The sequence below is a fragment of the Phyllostomus discolor genome, chromosome 6 (genome assembly GCF_004126475.2).
Source record: "Phyllostomus discolor isolate MPI-MPIP mPhyDis1 chromosome 6, mPhyDis1.pri.v3, whole genome shotgun sequence".
Taxonomy (NCBI): domain Eukaryota; kingdom Metazoa; phylum Chordata; class Mammalia; order Chiroptera; family Phyllostomidae; genus Phyllostomus; species Phyllostomus discolor.
The window spans coordinates 63,434,018-63,447,607 of NC_040908.2; the positions used below are offsets into that span (position 1 = coordinate 63,434,018).

Genomic DNA, 13,590 nt, shown 5'->3' on the forward strand with positions numbered 1-13,590 from the left:
TGTGAGGTGATATCTCGTTGTGGTTTTGATTTGCATTTTTCTGATGATTAGTGATGTCAAGCATCTTTTCATGTATCAATTAGCATATGTATGGCCTTTTTAAAAAAATGTCTATTCAGTTCCTCAGCCCTTTTTTTAATTGAGCTATTTGTATTTTTTACTATTGAGATGTGTGTGTTCTCTATACATTTTAGATATCAACTCTTTATCAGAGAGATGGTTTGAAAAGATTTCCTCCCATTCCATTTGTTACCTTTTCATTTTGTCAATGGTTTCTTCAGCTGTGAGAAAACCTTTTAATTTGATGTGGTCTCACTTGTTTATTTTTGCTTGTTGCCTCTGTCTTAGTGTCAAATAAAAAAATAATAATAATAATTTCCAAGACTAACATAAAGGAGTTACCCCCTGTTTTCTTCAAGGAGTTTTATAGCTTTGGATCTTAAATTTAAATCTTTAATCCACTTGAGTTGATTTTTGTGTACAGTGTAAGGTAGGGGTATAGTTTCATTCTTTTGAGTGTGGCTGTTCAGTATTCCCAACATCATTGATTGAAGAGACTATCCCTTCTACAATGTATATTATTGACTCCTACATCAAAAATTAACTAACCATATATGTATGGGTTTATTGCTGTATTTTCTATCCTGTTGCATTGGTTTATATGTCTTTGTGCCAATACCATAGAGTTTTGAGTACTATAGTTTTGTAATATAGTCTGAAACAGGAAGTACATTGACTCCAGCTTTGTTCTTCTGTCTCAAGAGTTCTTTGGCTATTTGGAGTCTTTTGTGATTGCATACAAATTTCAAGATTGTTTGTTCTATTTCTGTGAAAAATGCCATTAAAATTTTGATAGGGGTTGCATTGAATCTATCAATCTCTTAGGATAGTATAGACATTTTAACAATATTAATTCTTCCAATCCATGAACACTGATTATCTTTTTATTTACTTATAGGTTTCATTGTACAGATCTTTCACTTCCTTGGTTAAATTCATTCATAAGTATTTTATTCTTTTTTGATACGATTGTAAATGGAGTTGTTCTCTTAATTTCCCTTTCTGATAGTTTGTTGTCAGTATATAGAAATGAAGCTGGTTTTTCGTGTATTGGTTTTCTATCCTGCAAATTCGCTGAAACTAATGTTATTTACTTATTTATTTATTTATTTATTTTTGGTGGAGTCTTCAGAGTTTTCTACATATAATATGTCATCTGCAAATAGCGACCATTTTACTTTCCCTTTATTATTTGGTTGCCTTTTACTTATGCCTAATTGCTCTAGGTAGGACTTGCAGTACTATGTTGAATAAAAACGATGAGAGAGGTCATTCTTGTCTTGTTTCTGATCTTAGGGGGAAAGCTTTTGAGTGATGTTAGCTGTGGGCTTGTCATTTATGGCCCTCATGATATTGAGGGACATCCCTTTTACACCCAGTTTGTTGGGAGTTTTAATCAGGAATACATACTGAATTTTGTCTAATGCTTTTTCTGCATCTATTTGGGATTTATTCTATTTTGGGGGGAGTCTGACAGGCGAGAGGTTACACAGCAGGGCTGTTACCGGAAGCTCTAGCATCACCACACCCTGAATAGAGCCAACCACAAAGCTAATTATTTTCTCTTGTCCCGCCCTCCCCTGCTTCCTATTGGCGGTTTCAAACCCTTGGCAGCCAATGCAAGCGGACGCAGGGCGCATCCCTACCTCCGGGCGCGGCCTTTGAAGATAAACTGCTGTAGAGGAGTCGGTATGGGGAGGTCTACGCTGGCGGCTGCTACGGGTGAGTGCTCTGGGACAGCGGGGTGCAGCGGGCTGTCTCTGCAGAGGCTAAGGGCTGCCTCGCTTGTCTCGGAGATACGATCGGGGTGTTTGAGGCCCAAAGGAGACATCTGCACGCAGGGAGTACCAGGATCCCGCTGACACTTTCCCAGCAGGTCCCGTAGCAGCTCTGCAGGGACGTCAAGGTCCCCTCCTTGGTTGGCCCAGGTTGCGAGTCCAGGTGGAGCCAGGAGTCCCCCAACCACCCCCGGCCCTGAGTAGCCCCTGCCGGCTCAAGCCTGCACAGCTGCCGGGGTGGATCCGGCCACCGCTTTAAGGGTGTGGGTCCCGGAAGCGCACCCCCCAGGTACTCCTGAATTTGGACCGTGTAGGTGATGACGTCTGTTTACGACACCGCCCGAGCGCTTCACTTAAAGACCCGACCCGTAAAGTTGGGCACTTCTGTCCCCCTGTTATGCCTCAGCAACGCTTTGCTAATGTGCCAGACGTCCCAGAACTGGGGTCTCGGCCGGCCTGTCAGACCCCACAGCCCCAGCTCTCCACTGCCTGGCGCTGTCTGGCTCCCGTGAGCATTGATAAATTCCCTCGTCTGAGCACTGATAAATTTTTTGCCCACCTGGGTTGCTAAACCTTTTTTTTTTTACAAAGTTAGCTTTCATCCTTTATATTAGTTTCTTTTTACTTTAGGTTTTTATTCAACTCTATTTCCTTGATTAAATAAATGTGGTGCATTTATTCAACAGATTTATTATTTAATACCCGTGTGCATCAGAGGGGGACACGGAGCAGCTCTGGTTAGGTGAGGTGGAGAACAGATTTACACCCTGTAGTCTTTTTTTCTTTCTTCTTCTTCTTTTTTTTTTTTTTAGCTATTGAATTTTAGCCTTTTCCAACCACCTACTCCCCTCTGCCCCTGCCTATAAATTCCCATAATTCTTTCTTTCACCCTCTCATGGCACCTAGGTTTTGGTTTTTTTTTTTTTTTTTGCCTTGTATTGTAATTATTGCTGTGTTTATCTCCACTACTGCACTGAAACTTGAAAACAGTAATACTGACTTTTCATCCTCTCAAGCCTTGCTTAGAAAATTACCATATAGATGTTTACCATGAATTCCCTAACCTGGCTTATTTTGTTCTTAGTCCCAAAGGTAACCAAGTAAGGGTTTGTAGGCAAATATCATCATCCCTGTTGGAAAAAATATAATAAAATCAGACCTAGCTCACCAGTTCAGGTGAACCAGTAACAGAACTGATTCATGCAAGCATGTGTTGTAGTTGTGAACAGTGCCTGCGAACAAGGGCTCTAGTGTTGAACAAACCTGGGTTCAAATACTGGCTTTGCCACAAATTAGCTGGGTAACTTTGGGCACATCATTTACCCTCTTTACATTTCAGACAGTAAAATACCTCACAGGATTGGTGTGCAAATTAGAGTAAATACTGTAAGTGTGAAGAGCTTAATATGGGACCTGGCATATAAATGATATGGTTAATGTTGATATTAATTTGGAGGCATGGTCCAAAGCTGAAATCTTTAGTGAAAGTGTATCCTTTAAAATATAAATGAACTGGTTAAAATCCCAAGCTGAAGTTCTGTTGTTTGCTTGCCTATTTTTCAGAAGAGCGGCAGAGAAAGCTCCAGGAGTATCTAGCAGCCAAGGGAAAACTGAAGTGCCAAAACAGCAAGTGAGTTTGTCTCCCACAGTTATGTGATTCTTGTTGCCCTGGTTGCTTATAGCTATTTAAAACCCTGTCAAGGGGGCATTTCAGTTCAAGCATGACAAAAGCCTCTGGGCAGTAGCTAATATACTGACAAAGATTTAAGCATTATTGTTGTGACAGTCTCCAAAGGAAGGAGGGAGGAATCTATCTACAATATTACCTACCATGGTGGAAGCTTTTCCTGTCCCTGCTTTTTTTCCTGGGAAAGTAATTCTTGTGAAGGCAACATTCAGTCTGCCATAGCTGCACATGAACATCCTTCCACCTGATGGTGTTCTTTGGTCATTCTCAGAGCACAGCGATTTTCAGCCTTTTTCCTCTCATGGCACATATACACTAATTACTAAGATTCTGCAGCACAACAAAAAGTATATTTTTCGCCAATCTAACAAAAAGATAGGCATAGTTTTGACTCATTCAGCTGACTTATTCACCAGACAGCTATTGTTGTGTTGGCTGTTGTCATTTTTTTATTTGACAATCTAAGGTAAAAAAGGTCAGCGCTCCTGACTAAATAGTCAGGTACTGCATGTTTTAAAAATTCTTGCAGCATACTGGATAAAAATCACTGACTTAGCACTTACTCTTAAGGTGGACATGATATGATTAATTCACTTTTATCTTTTGTCAACATCTTGCCATCTTTGTCATGTTATTTATCCCTCTTCTGAGCGTTGATAGATTTTCTGCCCACCTGGGTTGCTAAACTTTTTTTTACAAAAAGAGTTTTTACACAGTTAGCTTTCATCCTTTATTTTAGTTTCTTTTTACTTTGGGTTTTTATTCAACTCTATTTCCTTGATTAAATAAACTTAGTGAATTTATTCAACAGATTTATTACTGTTTATTTATTAACAGTAATATATCACTGTTAGTTCTGAAGACATGGTGCTTAACAAGATAGAGCAGTCTTGCCTTGGCCAGTGTGGCTTGGTTGGTCGGAGCACTGTCAAGTAAACCAAAATGTCACAGGTTCTATTCCTAGTCAGGGTACAAGCCTAGGTTGTGGATTCATCCCCACTCAGAGTGCATATGAGAAGGCAACCAATCAATGTTTCTCTTTCACATGCATATTTCTTTCCCTCTCGTCCCCTCTCTCTAAAATCAATAAGCATGTCCTCCGGTGAGGATGAAAAAAAAAGACAAAGCAGTCCAGCCCTCCCAGGGCTTACATTCAAGCTGAGAGAAACACACATCAAGTCATGGTCAAAGTGCCTGTTAGCCTTGCAATTGCCTTTGATCCATGGAGGTTAAATCCTTCCAAATTTTTTCTGTCTCACTAGCTAGATATTATATATGCCTGGGTTTTTTTTTTAAATTATAGCATTTTTCCCCTGAGAATTCACTATTTGAAGATACTTAAAACAAGTTTTGTTTTTTTTTTAATTTATTTGGTATTGTATCTTCAGTGCCTAGCACATTGCAGTGTTCCAGGAATGATGTTGCAATTAATAAGACTGTGCAAATATAAAGAAAAGACATTGTTAGAATACTGTGTCTGCATAGGACTTCTCTGAAGGGATCACAGACAAGTGGGTAAGAGCGGTGATGGTCTCCGAGGAGAAGAATAATGGGACTAAAGAAGGGAGAATAAGGAGACTTCACTGAATATTGTTTTGAATTATTTTACCATATACAGAAATTTTAATGATTTAAATTTCATTTTTAATCACTATACATCCCAGGTCTTGGTGATCCTTCTGTACTAAGAATTAATCTTATTTTGTCTTTTTATTTTTATAGGCCTTATCTAAAAGCCAAGAATAATTGCCCAAATCCTCTGCCTTCCAAATATGTAAGTAGAAATTAGACTTTTAAAAAATATCTATTTTGTATGGTTAGTAATAAAAATAATAAAGATGTTAGCAACCTAAAGAAAATGTTTTGCACAAATATTTTTTATAAATATTAGAACAGTTCATAGGGACAGAACTGTTTTTTGAAAAGTACAACGTATTATAGTTCAATTTTGATAACTCAAAAAAAGTCTTTAAGTGCACTTTGGTTTCTTCATCGCTAACATTTATTGAACACCTACTATGTGTCTGTACTTTTCTCATTTGTATTAACTCATTGAGTCCTTATAGCCTTGTGAGGTAGCTACCGTTAGTAGCCCCATTTTATAGTTGAAGGAACTGAGTCACAGGATAGCTATTAAATGATAGAGCTGATAGCTTGTAGTCTCAACCACTTTGGAATGCTGCTAAACAAGAACATATTTCCTCATCAGTTCCATTCAGCCAGATTGTAGATAGAATGGAACAGGATCCCAAAATATTTGAGGTCTAATGGAATATTTATTCAGCTATAAAAAGTAATGAAGTACATGTGCGGGCATGAGTTTATGGGAACTCTATTTTTTTTCACTCAATTTTGATGTAGACCTAAAACTGTAGTAAACATTAAAATTTATTAAATAAAAAATAAAGTAATGAAGTACTGATACATGCTATGACATGGGTGAATCTTGAAATGTAATGCTAAGTGAAAGAAGCCTGACAGAAAAGGCCTTATGCTGTATGATTCCATTCATGTGAAATGTAAAGAATAGACAGCTCTATGGAAACAAAGTAGATAAGTGCTGTCAGGATCTATGGAGACAGGGAAAAAGGGAGTGACATATAACGAGTACTGGATTTGTTTCTGGGGTGATGAAAATGTTCTGGAATTAGTGGCCATGGTTGTACAACCTTATGAATATACTAAAACCCACTAAATTATATGCTTTAAATTTTTATGGGATGCGAATTATATCTCAGTTTTTTTAATGCATAATAAAGAACAACTAGGGAACAGTATATTTTGATGTCAACCTCCATGCCTGAGCAGTAAGTGATAATGGAGAGGTCAGAGATGGATATGATCGTTGGGACTCAGAGGTACCCCAGCTGTAGCTATGTCTGGCTACACCATCTATCTCTGCCCCCTCCCAGCAACACCACAGATTGCCTTGCTAGAGTGGACATCGCCTTGCCCTTAATGCCAGGTGGCTCTGGTGACAGACTTTCTTTACATACTCACCAAGTTTACATAGTAATTCTTGAAAATATTGTATGAAACATAGAGAATAGTGGCTCCAGCACTCTCATGTCTTCCCCTGGAAATACATGCTCTACAAACCTCTGCCAAATTCACCTTCCTGAGTAATTGCTTTCAGTACTAATGCTCCTGTCCTTTACCATATCAATTCTTTTATTTTAACAAGTGAAAAAGCAACTTTGTTTTTATTTTTTGTATTTCTTTAACTTTCTTTATGTGTTTTTTTAATTGTTGTTCAAGTACAGTTGTCACCATTTTACTTCCACCCTAGCCATCTCCACTTCCTACCCTTGATCCTACCCGCCTTTGGTTTTGTCCATGTGTCCTTTGTAGATATTCCTGAAAACCCTTCCCCCTTATCCACCCTTATCCCCTCCCACCTCCACTCTGGTTACTGTCACTTTATTAATTTCAGTGTCTCTGGTTATATTTTGCTTGCTTGTTTGTTTTGTTTATTAGGTTCCACTTATAGGTGAGATCATATGGTATTTGTCTTTCAACTGCCTGACTTATTTTACTTAGCAAAATGCTCTCCAGTTCCATCCGTGATGTCGCAAAGGGTAGGAGCTCTTTCTTTCTGTGCATAGAATTCCAGTACATTATGTGTGAATGTATTATGGTTGTTTGATCCACTCATTTACTGATGGGCACTTAGGTTGCTTCCAGCTCTTGGCTATTGTAAATTGTGCTGCTATGAACATTGGGGTGCACAGGATCTTCTGAACTGGAGTTTCAAGGTTCTTAGGGTATAATCTAAACAGTGGAATTGTCAGGTCAAAAGGCAGTTCTATTTTTAGTTTTCTGAGGAAATTCCATACTGTTTTCCATAGTGGCTGCACCAGTCTGCATTTCCACCAACAGTCAACAGTGCACTAGGGTTCCCTTTCCTCCACATCCTCTCCAACACTTGTTTGTTGATTTGTTTATGATAGCCATTGTGACCAGTGTGAAGTAGTGTCTCATTGTGGTTTTAATTTGCATCTCTCTGATGGCTAGTGATGCTGAGCATCTTTTCATATGTCTCTGGACCTCCTTGGAGGTCCTCCTTGGGGAAGTGTCTGTTCAAGTCCTTTGCCCATTTTTTAATTGGGTTTTTTGTATTCCTTGAGTGGAGTAGTGTGAGTTCTTTATATGTTTTGAAATAACACCTTTGTCTGAGGTATCACTGGCAAATATGCTTTCCCATATGGTTGGTTCTCTTTTCTCATTTTAACGCTATTTTCTTTAGCTGTGTAGAAGCTTTTTATTTTTATGAGATCACATTTGTTTATTCTTTCCGTTATGTCCCTTGCTCTAGGGGACATATCAGTGAAAATATTGCTGTGTGGAATATCTGAAGTTGTCCTGCCTATGTTCTCCTGTAGGACTTTTATGGTGTCACAACTTATCTTAAGTCTTTTATCCACCTTGAATTTATTTTTGTGTATGGTGTAAGTTGGTGATTGACTTTCATTTTTTTGGATGTAGCTGTCCAGATCTCCCAGCACCATTTGTTGAAGAGGCTATTTTTACTCCATTTTATGCTTCTTCCCCCTTGTTGAATATTAATTGACCATAGAGATTTGGGCTTATTTCTGAGCTCTCCATTCTGTTCCATTGGTCTATGTGTTTGTTCTTATGCCAGTACCAGGCTTAACAAGCTATTTTGAGCACAGTGGCCTTGTAATACAGTTTGATATCAGGTATTGTGATCCTTCCTACTCTGTTCTTCTTTCTGAAAATTGCTGCAGCTATTTGGGGGCATTTATGGTTCCATATAAATTTTTGAAGTGTTTGCCCTATATCTGTGAAATTTGTCATTGGTACTTTAATAGGGATTGCACTGAATCTATAAATTGCTTTGAGTAGTATGGACATTTTGATGTGTTAATTCTTCCAATTCATGAACACGGTATAAGCTTCCATTTCTTCATATCTTCTTTAACTTCTTTCTTCAGTGTTGTGTAGTTTTCTGCGTACAGGTTTTTTACCTCCTTGGTTAGATTTATTCCAAGGTATTTTATTTTTCTTGTTGCTCTATCAAATGGAATTTTTTTCCTGGTTTCTGTTTCTCATATTTCATTGTTGGTATACAAAAATGCCTTCAGTTTCTGAATATTGATTTTGTATCCCACTATTCAGCCAAATTCATTTATTAGGTCGAGTGTTGTTTTGGTGGAGTCTATAGGATTTTCTATGTACACTATCATGTCATCTGCAAACAGTGACAGTTTTGCTTCCTCCTTTCCAATTTGGATGCCTTTTATTTCTTTTGCTTGTCTGATTGCTGTAGCTAGGACTTCCAACACTATGTTGAATAAAAGTGGTAAAGTGGATATCCTTGTCTTGTTCCTGATCTTTGAGGGAAAGCTTTTAGTTTTTGCCCATTGAGTATGATGTTGGCTGTAGGTCTCTCATATATGGCCTTTGTTATGTTTAGGAATGCTCATCTATTCCCACTTTGCTGAGTGTTTTTTCACAAAGGATGCTGCACCCTATCTAATGCTTTTTCCACATCTATTGATATGATCATGTGATTTTTGTCTTTCCTTTTGTTTATGTGATGTAATATGTTTATTGATTTTCAAATATTGCACCATCCTTGCATCTCTGGGATGAATCCCACTTGATCATGATGCATGATCTTTTTAATGTATTGCTGGATGCAGTTTGCCAATATTTTGTTGAGTATTTTAGTGTCTATGTCACCATTGATATCAGCCTATAGTTTTCTTTCTTTGTTGTGTCTTTATCTGGTTTGGGGATTAGGATGATGCTGGCTTCATGAAAAGAGTTTGGGAGTCTTCTGTCTTCTTGGATTTTTTGGAATAGTCTCTGAAAGATAGGGGTCAGCTCTTCCTTAAATGATTTGTAAAATGATTTGTAAAATTCTCCTGTGAAACCATCTGGTCCAGGGCTTCTGTATACTGGGAGTTTTTTGACTACTGCTTCAATTTCTTTTACTGTTATTGGTCTGTTCAGGCTTTCTGCTTCATTCAGTTTTGGAAGATTATATTTTTCTAGAAATTTGTCCATTTCACCTAGGCTTTCAAATTTCTTGGCATATAGTTCTTTGTAGCAATTTCTTATAATCCTTTGTATTTCTGTGGTATCAGTTGTAATCTCTCCTCTTTCATTTCTGATTGTGTTTATTTGGGTCCTTCCTCCTTTTTTCTTGATGAGTCTGCTTAAAGGCTTGTCAATTTTGTTTATCTTTTCAAAGAACCAGCTTCTGGATTTATTGATCTTTGGAATTGTTCTTTTAGTCTCTATGTCATTTAATTCTGCTCTGATCTTGGTTATTTCCTTCCTTCTATTTGTTCTGGGCTGTCTTTGTTGTTGTTTCTCCAGTTCTTGTAGATGTAGGGTTAGGTTGTTTATGTGAAATGTTTGTATCTTTTTCAGGTAGGCCTGTATTGCTATGAACTTCCCTCTCAGGACTGCCTTCGCTGTGACCCATAAGTTTTGGGTTGTTGTGAGTTTGTTTTCATTTGTTTCCAGAAACTTTTTGATTTCTTCCTTGATCTCATTCTTAACCCATTCATTGTTCAGGAGCATGCTATTCACACATGAGGTTTAGTTTTTTGAGTTTTTTCCTTGAGGTTTGTTTCTAGTTTCAGTCTTTTGAGGTCAGAGAAAATGCTTCGTATGATTTCAATATTCTTGAATTTGTTGGGGCTTGTTTTGTGTCCTATTATATGGTCTATCTTTGAAACTGTTCCATGTGCATTTTGCTTCTTTGGGATGAAAGGTTCTATATCTATCAGTTAAGTCCATTTGATCTAGGACATTGTTCAATGCTCCAGTATCTTTGTTAATATTTTGTTTGAAAGATCTATCCATTTTTGACAGTGGGGTGTTAAAATCCCCTACTATAATAGTGTTGCTGTCAATGTCTTTCTTGAAGTCCTCCAAGATTTTCCTTATGTATTTGGATGCTCCTGTGTTGGGTACATATATGTTTATAATGTTTATGTCTTCTTGGTCGATTCTTCCCTTGAGTATTATGAAGTATCCTTCTAGGTTTCTTTTTATGGCCCTTGTTCTGAAGTCTCTTTTGTCTGATATGAGTGTTGCTACCACAGCTTTTCTTTCCTGTCCATTTTCTTGGAATATTTTTTTCAACCCTTCACTTTCAGTCTGTGTATGTCTTTTGTTCTGAGGTGGGTCTCTTATAGGCAGCACATATGTGGGTCATGTTTGTTATCCATTCAGCTACTCTATGTCTTTTGATTGGAGCATTTAATCTATTGACATTTAAGGTTATTACTGATAGATATTTATTATGTTTTCCCCCTTTGTACCTGTGTTCCTCTCTCTCTCACTCTTTTCCTTTCTCTTCTTATAGTAGTCCCTTTAGCATATCTTGCAATGCTGGTTTGGTAGAAATGTATTCTTTCAGCCTTTTTTTGTCTGGGAAGCTCCTCATTTTACCTTTCATTTTAATTGAGAGCCTCACCGGGTAGAGTAATCTTGGTCACAGGTCTTTGTTTTTCATTACTTGGAATATCTCTTGCCATTCTCTCCTGGATTGGAGTGTTTCTGTTGAGAAATCAGCTGCTAGCCTTATCATAGCCCCTTTGTATGTTACTTCTTGTTTCTCTGTTGCTGCTTTTAAGATTCTCTCTTTATCTTTAAAACTTGGCATTTTAATTATGATGTGTCTTGGAGTTGGTCTCTTTGGGTTCATCTTGATTGGGACTCTGTGCTTCCTGAACTTCCATGGTTTTTCCCCTCTCCAAGTTCAGAAAGTTTTCTATCATCATTTTTTCAGACAGGGTTTCTATCCCTTGTTCCTTTTCTTCTCCTTCTGGTATTCCTATGATTTGAATGTTGTGTTTCATGTTTTCTTGGAGTTCCCTTAAGCTATCTTCATATCTTTTTAGTCTTTTTTGTGTGTGTGTGCAGTTGTTCTGCCTGGGTGTTTCTTTCCACCTTGTCTTCCAGCTCACTAATTCAGTTCTCTGCTTCATCCAGCCTGCTTGTAATTCCTTCTAATGTGTTTTTTTATTTCTGAAATTTTATTTTTCATTTCTTCCTGGTTTTTGTTTATAGTTTCTATTTCCTTTTTCATAGTTATCATTCTCACTCAGTTCCTTGTAGTTATCTGTGAGTTCCTTGAGCATCCTTTATAACCATTATTTTGAATTCTATATCTGATAGTTTGCTTACCTCCATTTCATTTGGCTCTTTTAGTGGGGGAGTCTTCCATTCCTTTTGATTGTGGGTTCTTTTTTTTGTCTCTCCATTTTAGGTGACTCGTTGTTTGTTTCTGTGCTTCCTGATATTCCACTTTGCCAGCTGTCTTTATAGAGTGAACTTCTATGGTAGAAATTCTGTGGGATTCAGGGGTGTGGTCTCTCTGATCTCCTTGTCTGAACGCTCTAGGTTTTCCCCTTCTTCTGTTTGTGTGGGCTCTCTTGTTGTTCTTGGGTTTTTGCCTGCTAGGGGTTCACTTGTTGATGGGTTCTCTTCTCCAGTGGGTACACTGATGTTCAGCGTTAGGCCAGAGTCGCTCAAGAAATTGGACGGATACAGCAAGCTAAGGAGGACAGGGTTTACTAGTAGGGAATAAGAGGGAAAGTGGAGCCAACCAAGGGAGGCTAGGACTCGCTTGGTTTTTCTTAGGTCAGGGTTTTTAAACACAAAAACCTGCGAAGGGTATCAGAGTTTGATTGGCTAGAGCTGGTTGCTGGGTGCAGGCTCAAGTTAAAGCTGCATCCTGTTGTGCCAGATAGACTGACCCCAGGCCGTAATCGTTATCTGTTTTTCCTGGGTAGGGTCTGCAGGCAGCTTCCCATGGTGTCATTTTCTAGCCTGGTGGTTTTCCATTCCTCATAGGCCTGCCTAGGTCTGTCACACAGCTCCCACCTAACCCTGTATGTGATCAGTGGCAGGGGGAAAGCAAAATGGATTAAGACAGCAAGAGAGTATTCTATGGGAATTAAAGTACCAACAAGTAGAGAAGAGATAGGGTATCCTTTGGGTAAGTATAGTGTTAACCATGATATTTCACCCAACTAGTCACTTTTTATAAAAGGTGAAAAAGACATAAGACTCTTGTTAGAGAGGAGGAGGATTGTGAGCTGGATCCAGAAAACAGAGTGCTTGTGCAAGGTTAGATGATGAGATAGTGAGAGTAAAGGATAGAAAGTAGGAATAGTGTGTGAGAGAATAGAGTTAGACAGTTACAACAGTAACAAAGCTCAGGAATTTAGTGAAATGGGTAAGATCAGGGAGAGGGGTGCTGTGTAGTATTTACAATTATATGAATCAACAATTATTTACAGTAGTACTGGAACAACAATAATATGACAAGAAATGTATGATTTGGATAATAAGAATAGAAAGTACACAGTCAAGAGTAGTGTGTTATTAGAACACTAGTGAAGTAAAAGAAGGAAGATTAAAACAATATGAAAGAGACAATAAGGAAAACCAGTCAAACAATGCAATTAAAGAAATAGAGTAAACAGAAAGAAGAGAAATAAAAAGTACTAATAAAAGTAAAAATTATTTAAAAAATAACAATGGTACAAATAAACAATAAAATGCAAGTTCTATAGGAGAGCAAAGTGAAATTTGTCTGAATTTCTCAGTTATTGGGGTTAGCCTTGTGCTCCCCCCTCTTTGGATCTGTCTCTGGGGCCTTTCATAGCTCCAGGTCTTATTGGGGGAAGGAAAACAAACAGAGGGTCGGGGGAAGCCTCCTGCTGACTTTAAACCCACTAATGAGTTCTACTGGTCTTCCTGGATACCATGGCGGAGCTGGGGAGGGGGCGCGGTGTGGGTGCTGGGCTTTGCTTTTCTCTCTTCCTATGGCTTTGCAAGGATTGGGTCCAGGTCTGGACCACAGTCTTCACAGTTGCCCAGCCTCCAGCCCAGGTCCTCTGTGAGCTTCGGCCCTCACCATCCATCTGGGCCAGGCTGGCACCTTTAATCTGCCAGTTGTCGTGCGATCCATGCAGTGCGCCTCCTCATTGCTCTTTGCAAGCCCGCCATGCTGGAGCCCACCGTTGGGTTCACGGAGCCGTATGAACAATGCGAATCAGCTGCCTGGCGAGCAGC

The 13,590-nt window shown here is 38.6% G+C and overlaps 1 protein-coding gene across 1 annotated transcript in view; it reads left to right on the top strand.

Moving 5' to 3' along the window:
* Positions 1–1,707: 1,707 nt before the first annotated feature.
* CKAP2L (cytoskeleton associated protein 2 like) overlaps positions 1,708–13,590 on the top strand; it is a 28,181-nt gene continuing 16,298 nt past the window's right edge. The window contains exons 1-3 of the mRNA XM_028515621.2: positions 1,708–1,782; positions 3,402–3,468; positions 5,248–5,299. Of these exons, the coding sequence (XP_028371422.1) occupies positions 1,752–1,782; positions 3,402–3,468; positions 5,248–5,299 (150 nt within the window). The 5' untranslated portion in view covers positions 1,708–1,751. The remainder of the gene's footprint in view (positions 1,783–3,401; positions 3,469–5,247; positions 5,300–13,590) is intronic.